This window comes from Lissotriton vulgaris, chromosome 1_1 (genome assembly GCF_964263255.1).
Source record: "Lissotriton vulgaris chromosome 1_1, aLisVul1.2, whole genome shotgun sequence".
In the NCBI taxonomy this organism is placed as follows: domain Eukaryota; kingdom Metazoa; phylum Chordata; class Amphibia; order Caudata; family Salamandridae; genus Lissotriton; species Lissotriton vulgaris.
The window spans coordinates 1,590,705,311-1,590,719,590 of record NC_141685.1 but is presented as its reverse complement, the minus strand read 5'-3'; the positions used below and the strand labels follow the sequence as shown (position 1 = coordinate 1,590,719,590).

The 14,280-nt window shown below is 39.8% G+C and overlaps 1 protein-coding gene across 1 annotated transcript in view; it reads right to left on the bottom strand.

Annotated features, from left to right (window-relative positions):
• Positions 1–14,280, bottom strand: part of LOC147750852 (protein NEDD1-like) — a 590,100-nt gene that overhangs the window by 446,092 nt on the left and 129,728 nt on the right. Inside the window, exon 6 of the mRNA XM_086937113.1 lies at positions 13,041–13,270. Coding sequence (XP_086793239.1) covers positions 13,041–13,270 — 230 coding nt within the window. The remainder of the gene's footprint in view (positions 1–13,040; positions 13,271–14,280) is intronic.

The window sequence follows — 14,280 nt, the reverse complement described above, 5'->3', positions numbered from 1 at the left end:
AAAGGTACAGATTTAATTACAAATAGATTTATAAACAGTTAGTGGTTAAATTTAAAAAAAGCCATGCCGGCGCTCACATGAGAGCAAGAACCGCTTGTCCAGCGTCTCGCTCTAAAAATCATTTAAAACGCGAATAGGAAAGGCACCAGCAGGCACTTGAGAGCGAGCGCAATGTATCCCGTCCCGCTCTCCAAACTGCACCCATTAATCGTGGACATGTAGAAGCATTGTATGCGTCTGTAGCTTCTTTTTAAAGGAAGTTGGGCATTATGCGTCTGATTTCGCAGCTCAGTGTGTATGTATTTAATTGAAATAGGGAATGTTTTCAAATCATAGAATTAATGTTTACCGAAATTAGGGATGCAATAACAACGAAATGCTTCCGGTTGGTGCTTGTTGCAGGAAATGGCTGGTGTCAGCAGTTGTGATATTTGCGAGCAATTTAACATAAGATAACACGAATATAGACAATGGAAAGAAAAGAAATTATAATAATTGGTAAAATATATTTAAAATGCCAGAATGGCTGAGAAAAGTAAAGAGGAGTCAAGCCAGGGGGGCATGATTGGGAAAATGATCAGTCAGGAATCACATGATGCAGCTGAAGAAACTGTAAAACAGGAATTAAGTAGAAAGAGGAAACTTAGACCAGTAGATGATTAGGAATATTTTTCAATAACTGATGAGATGGATCTTTATAGAAATCCAGGAGGGAAATTTATGAAGAAAAAGAAGCATATGTATGTAATGTCCAATAAGAATGCAGTCCAAAGTGGCTCAGGAAGAGGAGGTGTCCAAAGTGGCACAAAGAAAAGTTAGTATAACTCTGAAAGTGAGTTTAAGCCAAAGGATGAAGTGGAAATGACAGGTGAAACATCAAATATGGATGAATATAATCTGGATTTGAATAACAAAGATTGTTTAGAAGAAGAATTTTATGATAACAAAAATAAGTACAAGGAAATAAGAACAGTTAATGATCTATTAGGAGAGAGATTATTTGACCCAAGTTATATAAAACACCCACAGGATTGTTGACCTTTAGATCATATGCCTAATTATATAAAGAACAGAATGATGACACCACTAGAGAAGGATAAGACACATTATGAGGGCTGAGTGCTCTCATCCAGTGATAGAGGAGAAGGTAACCCGAACACCTAATCCGGACCCGGAACTACTAACATACCCTTCTAAGATGGGGAAGAGACCCAAGAAAGGGTTTAGAGAGATAATTAAAGCAGTGCCAGGACAGGGTCAAAGATACCCTGGGTCCAAGGGCTAGGATTTGTGATACAACGTAAGATGCATATTTGAAAGGGAGTGATCTAAATATACATTTACTAAGAGGATGGTGCAAGTGTGCCATTTGTTTTTAGGCTATGCCAATGCAGGACTTTTGGCTAAGAGATGTAGAACAGTACAAATGCATATTAATTCTAATTGAGGCAATTTGGCTAGAAAAGAGTCTAGTAGAGCAGCAAAGGGATTATTATTCGGAGATGGAATGGGAAAATACCTGAGTAAATATGTGCAGACTTTTACACGTCTAGGCAAATCTCACCTGTCAATGCTAAGAGTATTTACAGGGAACAGTGTTTATGGGAATGCTGGGAGGAGAGGGCACCCTGTCATTTTAGCAAATTATAATTCCCAAGTGTTGTATCAGAATAAAGATATCAGAATAATTCAAGACACCAGAATTATGGAAGTTATAGAGGAAACCAAGGAGTTCCCAATTTTTATTCCCAAAGAAGAAGTGTTCAATTGGGTAGAGGACAAGGTCTAAATATCAATGACGGACAAGGTGAGTATGAGGACTGTTTTTGGTCCTATCCCAAAAAAAGTTGACAGAAGGTTAAGATTTTTCAAAGAACCAATGTAGTGATTTACCAAAGGATACATAGGTATTTAAGACAATGGAGGGTTATCAAATAGACTTTGATTTAGATCCACACCAGATGAAAGCACCGGTATACAACGTTTAGCACGCATTTTTTACCACGCACTACCATTACAACGCAGGCATTACCACGCATACCATTACAACGCATTGCGCTGGGGGGCGCTCTAGGATAGGAAATAAGTTTAATTTTATATCCAACACCTTCCCTAGTGTCCACAGGGACTGGAGTTGGAATATAAAATTATACTTATCACTATCCAGCACCTCAAAGCGCTATGATTTGTAACGGTATGCGTTGTAAATACCGCGTTGTAAAGGTATGCGTGGTAATAGTATGCGTGCTAACGTCATACATCCGAAAGCACCAAATGAGCTAATTTTTCAGAAGGGGTTACAGAATATTGTACAAGAGGAAATGTTGCAAATATTATTGAAAGAAGCAATAATATAAATAGGTGAAAACCAGAAACAGTTTGTAAGAACTCTTTTTTTGGTGGAGAAAAAAGATAAAGGCTGGAAGCCTGTGATACAGTTGAGAAATCTAAATGAAATTGTAATATATTTTCACTCATTTACTGTGGGACATGCTTCGGGGCTTAGACTGGATGGTGAAAATGTATCTCAAAGATGACTATTTCACAATTCCAAATGCAAAGGAGAGTCAATGCTATTTACAGTTCAGATGCAAAGGACAATTATACTAATTCCATTGTCTCACACTCGGGCTGTCAGCCACACCATGGTGTTTTCCAAAAGTTATAAGGCAGTAGTGGGATTTCCAAGACAAAGAGTAGTAAGCATGATTGTTTATTTAGACAACATTTTGATAATTTTTCAAAGTTGGGAGGAATTGAAAGACCAGTTGATGTTGGTGTAAAATTTGTTAGAGACATTGGGTTTTATAATAAATACAGAGAAATCAATATTAGTACTGTCACAATAATTGGAATTTACAGGACTTGTCGTAGACACAGTAACAGGCCAGTTATAGTTACAGCAGAAGGAAGTAAAGAAGATAAGAAAGGAAGTGAGATTGTTGTCAAAGATGGTGAGTGTAAAGTTGTGAGAGTTGGCACTGGTGATCTGTCTATTATCTTCATTGATACAAGTTGGATTTCAAGCACCTTTACATTACAGGGCCCCCCAGTGTTTAAGGAATTTAGGTTTGAGGAAATGATTGTGGTATAGAGTCATGATACCTCTGAGCCGAAAAGTGAAAGAGGAGTTATTATAGTGGAAGGAAAATTTGGACTCCTGGAATGGACAGGCAATGTTTGGAACAAAACCAGATTTGATTCTAAAATCAGATACAAGCAATTCAGTATGAGAAGCCATATGCTATGGCCTGGAGACAGGTGGTGTTTGGAATGTGGTAGAGAAAGAGGAACTCAAATTGTTTAGAGTTAAGAGCGGGTTTGTTTGCCCTCCGCAGTTTCAGGAAAGATTTAAAGGGAAATTCTGTCTCATTGAAGATGGACTACATAACCTCAGTAACATATATATACAAATTGGGCGGAAGCAGGTCAAAGAGACTGCCAGATTTAGCAACATAATATGGAAATTTAGCTTGGAAAAGAAGATCAGATTAAAAGCAGAATATTTACCATGGGATGCACAATGTGGTATCAGATTGGAGTTTGAGAAATCTGATGGATTACAGCGATTGAAAGTTAAGGGAGGATTATTCTCAGAGAATTCAGGAAATAATGTTCTCATTTGGGGTGTATCTTTTATTTTCCTAATTGACTTTTCAGTTACCTAATTCTATCAGAGGCCAGATCCGGGAGCAATAGCAGTAGATGCATTTTTGCAGGACCAGAGGAAAATGAAAGGGTATGTGTTTACCCTCATTCTTTATTAGTATTGCTTCAAGTGAGGAGGCAGAGATTTCAAATAGTACTGGGAATACCTTCTTGGAAAACGCAGGCATGGTATCCAGCTATTATGGAGATGCCGATAGAAATCCCATATGTGATAAGGTTATGTGAATGTCTTTTTACAAGGAATAAAAAAGGAAGAACATCCTTTAGTGGAGTGGAGTTTACTCAACATTTTAGTATGGAGGATATCAGGTGTTCAGGTAGATTCATTGTCAGTGGGTAGGAGCCCATTGATATGCAGGTTACTGAAAGGGAAACAGATAATGAGACCACCTTGAGCAAAATATCAAACATTACAGAATGTTGATTTGGTATCTAAGGGCCATATGTATCATTCCAAATTGTGATAGACGCCGAAATTCTGTGAATTTCGGCGTTTGCGATCGCAATTGAGCTTAGTGGTATGTATGAATGAAAAACTTGTGATTACCTATTTTGCAATTGCATTTAAGGAATCGCAAATTGTGATTCCTTAAATGCAATGTAAGAAGCATAGAAAAAGTGCAAATTGACCTTAAGTAATGGCAAATTACCACCAACTTCAAGTTGGTGGTAATTAGCGATTTCTTTGAAAAATTCAATTTTTGCATTTTTCAAAGTGCAATGGGCGCACATACATGCCCTTAGGCACCCATGCTTATTTCAGTGGTGCAACAGGGTGTCCTTTTGACACCCTTGCAACCTTGAAATTGCATTCTCTAATCACAAATTGAGAATGTCTTCCCATTCATTCCTATAGGCCTCTAGGCCCATAGGAATGAATAGGGAGGGTTTCCTTAATTGCGAATCACACTTTGTGATTCACAAATAAGTAATATGTAGGATTCACAAATCTTTTTGCACATCCTACATACATCTCGTTTTGCAATACTCAAATAGCGATTCTCTAAAATGTGCTAATTGAGAATCGCAAAACCAAACTTTCATACATATGCCCCAAAGTTATTTGAGACATGTTGAAGCAACAAATACCTAGAAGTGGGAGAATATGGACATTAGCAACATTACTGTGTTTCATTTCATTCAGATGGGTTTCAGATATAAGGGTGTTAGAAGTGTCAAATAGATTTCTTCAACCAAATTGAGTTTTTTGTTTTTTTATTTGGGAAAGACCTAAGACTATGTATGGTTCGGGATTTTACCCAAGTTTTGACAATCCTTCTAATTTGTGTGTGGTTAGATGTATTAAAGAATAAGAAAGTAGAATGATGTCAAAAGATGTGCATGAGTGGATCAATTGTTGATTTCATATGTAAAGCCATTTAACCCTGACACAAATGCAACAATTGCAAGATGGGTGAAGGATGTAATGAGGGAATGAGTTGTAGACTTGTCAAAATTCATGGCACACTGTAAGGGGTGTCATGGTGAGTAAGGTTTTTTTGATTGGAGGACAATTGGAAGACATTCGGAAGGCAGCAGATTGGTCTACTGCGGATACGTTTAGGAGGTTTTATTTCAGAGCTGTAGAACATTTTTAAAGCTGTGCTTTGAAAAACTTTGAACATGCATAACGCTAGTCTCCAAACTTGTCAAATTACAGTTCTTAAAGATTTATTGAATAAAGAATTGTGGTTTTATTAAAGACAAGGAGGCTAGCATTATCCCATCCACCCTCACACAAGATAAGGAGGTTAAATGGGTAGGGAACAAGGGAAGGGTTTAGAAAACAAATTAGAGAGATTGTAATTTTAAAATAAGTTGTTTGTTTAACAGGTGTATACTAGATTAAGAATAGGACAGAGGATTTTGGTTACCTTTGCAGGTAATGAAAGAGAGATAATGAATTAGGAAAAGAACAACAAGGAATATTCAAAGAAGAGTCAAACAAAAGAGGAAGAATATGGAGGACAAGAAGTATTTAGGGACTGAGGATTCTATGTTGCATTGTGCTGTTTTTAAAGTTCTGTTTTGGAAGCTTTAAAATAGTTGCTGCACAGAACGAGTGAATTAAAGTGTATGCATAAAGCTAGCATCCTTTTATTTAAAAAAAGTCGCAATTCTTTATTAGGTAAACTTTTAGGAATTGTCATTCAGTTTGCCCGTTTGTCATGTGTCAAGCGCCACACAGCACGTGTTCAGGAAAATACAAAGAACTGCAGAAACTCATTGCAGCAAGATATGCGGCACTGAAATTAAATAAAAAATGTAATGCTCACAAATATTTCTCATCAAGTGTCTTCCTTTTAACTGCAAAATACACACTCATTCTTATAGGCTGGAAAATCTTGCTCACACTTGTTTTTTAGTTCATCTATTTCCATTAGATTTTTCATATATCTGTGTTGCCAATCCACGATGGCGGTGGCAAACATTTCTCAGCCACATTTTCTTGTTGTTGGAAAAAAGGTGATCATGTGCTCTCGTGGAAGCAAGGGAAAAAAATATTTTATTAGTATTTAGTCGCTATAGATAGTGAGAAATGTCCGGCAACTAGAAAACAAGACATTTTGTTACATAATTTAGGATAGAATGGACGAAATGTATATGACAGTTTGGAGGAACTGACCATAGGCTCACCCAATGAGAAACCTAGAGATCTTTATGAAATGCTGGTGATAAAACTGGAAAAATATTGGTACCAAGATTATTGCTGTTTTTTTAATGGCACAAGTTTTTCTCCAGAACCCAAAGTAAAACTCAAAGTGGGGAACTATCTTGCTCTAGCTCATACATGTGATGTTGGTTCATTCACTGATTCTCTCATCAGAGATCAATTAGTGAGGCGTATCAACAATCAAATATTGCAGGTAAAACTCTTAGCAAATATCAGTCTGCAGGAGGTACTTGGAATAGTAGAAGCTATGGAGAACATGTCCATGATGGTACAGGAATTTCATGACAGTCAAACTGCTGACACTGTTAACCAAAGTGATGGGATGAAAGATTAATCCGACATGGTGGGTATTGGATTTTTTGTTAGGAAGTTAAAGAATGTGACATAGTTTGCACTGAGGAATGGTGATAATAAAGAGGGACAATTCAAGTGCTACGTATGTCTTAGAAATGGGCATCTCTCTAATAACCATAGGTACTATGCCAGATATCCCCCTTGTAGGACATGTGGGAAAAGGGGCCATAATGCCAGAGTGTGAAGTAAAAAAGTGTATACAATAGATGTGTAGGACATTCCAACTGACAAGTTAAGGAAGGTGATTGTAACTGTAAAAGAGAATGGAGAAATTGACAGTGATTCTTTTGCCATGCCGCAGATAAAATAATGGTTTGTGGCAAAAATAGTACAGTTTTGATAGGTTCAGGTTCATAAACCGTGGTTGGAGATCAACATTGGAACAGGTGTTTTGGCGATTAAAAGATAAAATAACTACCCTCTGATATTAATCCTGAGTGGTATGGCGGAACTAGGATTGGTGTTTTGGGTTACACAGTGATGAAGATTGAATATAAAGATAGATAAAATGTGAGCAAAGTCTTTGTTGCTAAGCTTGGGACAATTTACTCAGTTGGCAAAACTAAACAGATATGGGCATAATTCTCAAACCAAACACTCTTGAAGCTATTTTATTGGTGCACACAATGGGAGTGAGTGCTCATAGGTTTCCAGAACTGTTTGAGAAAGATTTATAATTGCTGCATGAATTTGAAGTTAAGATCGTGTTCAAGAGGAATGCAGTGCTATGTTTGTTTAAGGTAGGGAAAGTGCAGCATTTAATGAGTGAGGCTCTTAAGGCTGAACTCCAGTGGTTGTTGGATTTGGGGATCATTGAAGAGATCGAGTCCTCAGACTGGTTGACTTAGATGGTTGCTGCGCCCAAGGATGATGACCTTAGAGGTCTTAAAAACATTTTGGTGGCTCACTAACCACTCCCCAATATCACTGAAACCCTAGCAGCACTTAAGGGGGCTAAGCAGGTTAGTAACATGGACTTGGCTTCAATATGCCACCCGATGATGAATCCAGGCATCTCACTTTGTTTAGAACATCTGAGTTCCTACAGGTTTTAAGAATGCTAGCTTCTGCACCAGCATGCTTTTCAAAGAGTACTGAAAAGGATCTTGGAAGGGATACCCCAGGTTCTCTTCTTTCAAGGAGACATATTGGTGTTTGGAAAGAACAAGGGTATCATGGCAGAACTCTGGAGTGTGTACTTAAAGTAAAAGCTACTCATTTACCTTTGAAGAGGAACAAATACAAGTTTGGTTTAACTCCGCTGCAGCTCGGCTAAGGTGGAGGGGCATTGCCCCACTGCTCTAAGAGCAATGCAAAGGAAAAATAAAATGATAACTGAACGTTCTTAGCCTTTTATTTTTAGCCAGGTTAAAAGTATTAATGTTTGTTAGTTGTTTAGAGTTCAGACTAGAAGGTATGAAAAGCTATAAAGTTAGGCCAAGAGTGGTTCAGAGTGAAAGCGGCAGGCCTACCTACAAGTGTTATATTTAAATTTGTAAACCAATTTTTAGTTGAGGATTCGAGACCTTGTATATACTTGAGTATATACTTATATGTGTATGTAAGAGACCTACTAGGGTGGGGCATCATTCACTATGACTTATGGGGTTCAAGTGTGAAATGGTCTGACTGACTCCGACAGAGAAGCATGCCACATGTTCAAGAGGGGGGCAACCAAGGGATTCATTATATCCTCTTCGACGTTGAACTTTGGCCTAGTAAAAAAGATATGGCTGTATTAATACGGGAAGACAGCAACCATAATGCTCTGGCCCTCACACTGTCGGGTTCAGCTTTACTGTATGGTAACCTTGGGCCTAAGAGTGCCCCGATCATCACCAGTAATAACAATAAAAGAGTCAAATGGCAAATGATACTGGTCGATCCAACTGCTCTTCAGAAAATATACTCCGAGGTGGAGCTGACTCTTGTTGATCTGAGTACTAACACCACCAGTATAGATGGCATCATGGCTAAAATCCTTCAACTGAGCGCCGCAATCAGACCAGTATTTTATAAACAGTGTAATGGCCAATTTGTAAAACAGAAGTCAGCCCTTTGGTTTAATAAGGCCTGTGGTAAAGCCAAGGCTGAACTTACTGTGGCGGTAAAATCAAAATTCCCTATAGACATTAAACAGGAAGTTATATAAACTAGCCCAAGAGAAGGCAAAAAGGGAATGGGAGGCAGATAATTGGGCCATGCTTGTTTAGGTGTCAAAGCAAAAGAATAGCCAACTGTTTTGGCATCTCATGGCCAAGGGTTCCCCCAATTTAAAACTAGAAACCGATTTCTATATACAACCCCATGAGTGGGAGAAATACTTCGAAGAGTTATATACAGGACAAGGTGTCCTGTCTGACCCGGGCTCGCAATTGAGACACACAAACAGTCCTAACCGAGGAGACAGTCATTTCCTTAGAGGAACCTATCACAGCCATAAATGCACTACAAAGTGGGAAAGCCCCGGGCCTAGTTAAGCTTCTTGGTGACATGCACAAGGTGGAACTCTTAATATGGGGACCACTACTCCAATTAGTTTTTAATGCAATCATTTCAGGTGGCAAAAACCCGGTGCTGAGATCATCCCTATTTACAAAAAGGGAGAAAAAAGGGATGCCCAGTAATTACAGGCCAATCAGCCTTATAGATGTCTCCCAAAAAATCTTTTGTAAAATCATTTTATCTAGGATCTAAAAATGGATCGAGTATAATATCCTGTAAGATCTCCAGGCGGGATTTAGGTCCTCCACAAGTACCACTGACAAAGTTTTTAGATTTCTTCTATTAATCTGGAAGGAAGTGACGATTAGAGGTGGCCACCTGAATGTTGTATTTGTGGATCTAAAAACGGCATTCAACTCAATAGATCGTACCCAACTTTGGCTAGTACTGAGCGAACTAGGTCTCCCAGCTTATATACTTACCATCCTGATCTGTTTACACCACGACACATATGCAAAGGTCAGGTGGAACACTGATGGCAGTTTGAAAAAAGACATATTAGTACAGAAGGGTGTACGTCAAGGATGTGTCCTCGCCTCAACTTTATTCACCCTCTATATTAACTGATTGATAGAAGAATTGTACAACTGTTGTGGTGATCCCCCCAAGATTATCAGGCAGTTTAGTGCCTTGTCTGCTTTTCGCAGACGACACGTTGCTTATTCCTAGAACACCCAAAGGGTTCAAGAACCTTCTGAACAAATTTGATAAAGTATGCAGGGAGAAGGGGATAGAAAAACCTGTTCTAAAACAAAATTCATGACGTTTAATCCCTATAAATCAAATAAGGGCAAGGTTATGCTGGGTGCGCAAGCATTTGGATCAGTAACACAGGTCCTGCTGAAGGTGGCTTCGGAAGAATTGATTGTTTTGCATAAACAATCAGGCCGTATCAAAAGGTTTAATACAATTAACGAATGGTTCTTGGAACTATGGCTGGGGTGCATCTGGGAGGGTCCCGAGTCTATATCTAAATCAACGGTTCCCTTTATTAAAAAAAGGTTCTGGGAGCATATGGAATTCCAAAGTGTAGAAGGCATTGCACATGGCACTTTAACTACTAGCTTTTTACATTTTAACCCCCACAGGCAAAAGATCTGTACATTCAATTTAGACTTGGGGCTCTACCTTTAAACTCAAGAAGAAGCACATGGGGAAATGCAGTTGTAACATCATATTGTCCTACATGTCATACTCGATCAGAGACCCTTGATCTTTTTAACTTTTTGCTTTCCCACCTACGCTGACTACAGGAAAACCTGGATAACTCCAGTCTGTCGCCTACTGTCGTTTACAAACCCCAGCAAAGTATTAAGAATTTTTAGATCTAACACCACAAGATGGCTCGTTTTTGCAATATCGAGATTCTTGCTGCATGCATGGTGGAGAAGGTCAAAACTGTTTAAAAGTGTACTTGGAAATACGATTGGCTAATGCATATCAATATAGTTCCTCAGAATTGAATCATGTATTTTATATATTTTCTTCTGCTGCTGCTATTGTCAGTCTTTTACGTGATTTTCATGAAATATTGTATTTTACATTTTTAACGGTTTTATAATACGATTGTTTTAAACCTAGCAAATGATCATATTTGCGATTGAATAAAGATTATATATACACACTTGTGTAGTTTGTGGGCTCTGGAGATCAGCCCCTAGGACTTGTCTGCTTCCGCTTTGGGACTTTTTTTTTCAGTTCAACTGCCTCGAACTGTCTGGATAGAAAACGACCAGTAAAGGTCAGTAAAATACCAGAATTGCTTTCTGCTTGTTCAACCGCCTCTATTTAATGGTCTTGATAGAATATGACCAGTAGAGGTCAGTAAAATACAAAATTTGCTTTCTGCTGAGGGACTTACTTTTATTTATTTTTCTGGCAACTGCCTCTATTTAACTTTCTTGATAGAAAACGACCAGCAGAGGTCATTAAAATACCAGAATCACTTTAGCCTTCCCTAGATTTCAGTCCATAGGAATTGTCTTCCACGAGCACCAGTAGACAATAATATCTTTTTTCAAACCTTGTATTTTCAGTGATATGACCACCGAAGGCCCTGATTGTATAATAAAAATAGAGCTTTAGACTAATCAATCAGTCATTTGTTAAGCGCACTACCTACCCGCAAGGATCTCAAGGCGCTGGGGGGAGGAGGTGGGGGCCGCTACTGATCGAACAGCCAGGTCTTTAGTATCCTCCTGAAGGTCAGCAGGTCTTGGGTCTGTCATAGGCTCAGTGGGAGGGTGTTCCATGTCTTGGCAGCGAGGTAGGAGAAGGATCTCCCGCCGGTGGTTGTTCTTTGGATGCGCGGGACAGTGGCAAGTGAGAGGTCGGCGGAGCGTAGCTGGCGGTTTGGGTGTAGAAGGAGAGCCGTCTGTTGAGGTAGGCTGGGCCGGTCTTGTGGAGTGCCTTGTGTGTGTGGATGAGGAGCTTGAAGGATATCCTCTTGTTGACGGGGAGTCAGTGAAGGTTTCTCAGGTGGGGGGTGATGTGGCCGTGTCGTGGTACATCGAGGATCAGTTGTGCCAAGGCATTTTGGATGCATTGTAGTCGATTGATGAGCTTGGTCAGGGCTCCCGCATAGAGGGCGTTTCGTAGTTGAGTCTGCTGCTGACGAGGGCCTGGGTGACTGACTTTCTTGTATCTGTCGGGATCCATCTGTAGATCTTGCTGAGGGTGTTAAAGCAGGAGGAGGAGACGGCATTGGTTTGCTTGGTCATTGAGAGCGTTGAGTCGAGGATGATTCCCAGGTTGCGTGAGTGGTCGGTGGGGGTCGGGGCTGCCCCCAGTGCCGTTGGCCACCAGGAGTCGTCCTAGGCTGACTGGTTGGAGCAGAGGATGAGGACCTCCGTCTTGTCAGAGTTCAGCTTCAGACGGCTGATCTTCATCCAGTCGGGGACGGCCTTCATTCCTTCATGGAGGTTGGCTTTGGTGGTGATGGGGTCCTTGGTGAGGGGGAGGATCAGTTCAGAGTCGTCGGTATAGGAGATTATGTTGAGGTCGTGCTGTCGGGCGACGTGTGCGAGCGGGGCCATGTAAATGTTGAACAGTGTCGGGCTGAGGGAGGATCCTTGGGGTATGCCGCAGATGATCTCGGAGGCTTCAGAATGGAAAGGGGGGAGGCGGATGCTCTGGGTTCTGCCAGAGAGGAAGGAGGTGGTCCATTCCAGAGCCTTGTCTTGGATCCCTGCGGCGTGCGCGTAGCGTGCAGTGGCAGACGGTGTCGAAGGCGGCGGAGAGGTCTAGGAGGATGAGTGCTGAAGTCTCCCCGTTGTCTAGCAGGGTCTCTACCATTTCCAGTTGAAAGGCAATATTTCTCTCCATGTTTTCCCATACCTGGAATGTCACACAGTTTGGTGCTTACTTTCCCTCCATGTTAAATAACAGTAGATGTTTCAGCACCCAGGCTAATGTGCTGCATAGCTAAATACATATAAGGTCCCAAAGGCAAAACTGATTGCCTTGCAAATGCTTGCTCTTCTTTTGCCTGAGATCATTGTTTTTGCAAAAGGTCTCCAGGCACAAAAAGAAGATACACTTTACCATTTCCCAGGGACATAAGAAAGCAAATGTTCTTCTACAAAAAAACTGAAGGCAGTCATGACTAAGGATACTATGTGACATCGGATTAAGGGAACAACCAGTATTGAGAACTTATATCTTTCAGCACTTATTGGGCGCATTCATCTAAAAATGACTGCTTTTAGCAATGCATAATACAAGCCAAATACATTTTGTGAGACGTCGGAATTTAAAAAGTATACAGGAATGTTGCAAGATAGAAAGTACATGATCAGAATTAGTCAACTGGCGAGAAAGAACATTAAAAAATACTTACTTTTTTTTTGCAGCGTCATATTGAACTAGTTTTTGATCCAAGCCAACGCTGACAACTAACCAGTCATTAAGTGGAGAAGCACATATTTCTGTGGCTGGTGATGTGTGCTCCGCATCGAACATGTGATAACATTTCTGTTGACACACGTCCCACAAAGTTACAGTTGCAATGTCCGATATGGTGGCCAGCAACTCCTTCTTTCTCAATGAGTAGTTTAAGCGTCGAATGGGCTGAAACGAGACAACTTTTATGTTATTACTGCACGTATACTTTTGTGTTCATTAATAAAGTGACTGTTCACACACAGATCAAGGCAGACGCGAAAAACAAGCATTAATAACAAGTTCAGCTTTTGTGTTATGCATAAATGAAAATGTGCGGGCACAAATGCACTTGGGTCTTGGACCGGTCACTGTTGTTGCTTCTTCGGAATTATAAGTAAGATAGGTACGCTGCAGATTGAAAAACACGGCGATTGAAGAAGAACGAATTAGAGCTCGGAATCCATTAGCTAACAGCTGTAAGAAATTCTGCAGGTCAAGTGTTCAGTTTGTGGGGATTGCTGGACACTTTTAATCCACCTGCTGTGCAGGATACAGCATTTAGGACGCCCATTCTGTAAATCTTTCGGCTCTAGAAACGAGAAAGAAGACCGAGATCCACCCGATTGGTCCACAATACAGTCATTCATTATGTAAAATGTTATTGTTACAGAAAAAAAGAGAAAAAAAGATGAAGTTTGGTCTGTGAGGGCTGCCTTACCTCACTCTTAGCTCCCGCACCAAGTACCTGATGAAGGCTGTTGATATTGATTGTACTTCCGAAACGCATGTCGGCTCATTTCTGTTCATCTGTTCTAATGCCTGCTATACCAGTACCATTCTTGTTGTATTATAACTATTATCACAATGAGTAACAATTTTTAGAACCGGTTTGACTTCTTTTGTTTTTGGATGATTGGTATGTGATCATTGTTACATAATTTTTTATACGTGTTTTCTGTTTTCATTGTTTGGCAACTGGTCATGTGTTTTTTTGTGCTATATTTAGATTGTATATTTGTATTGTCCGTATTTTCATGTGGTACACACTAATTATGTATATATAGATGCCAAGGTAATATCACAACAATATGTGCTATGGCTCTTTATTTTTTTTTAAAGGAATAAAAAAATATTTTTGAACTTAAAATGAATAAATTATAAACTCAACTGGTCTGACTTATGGCTTTTGTACACCA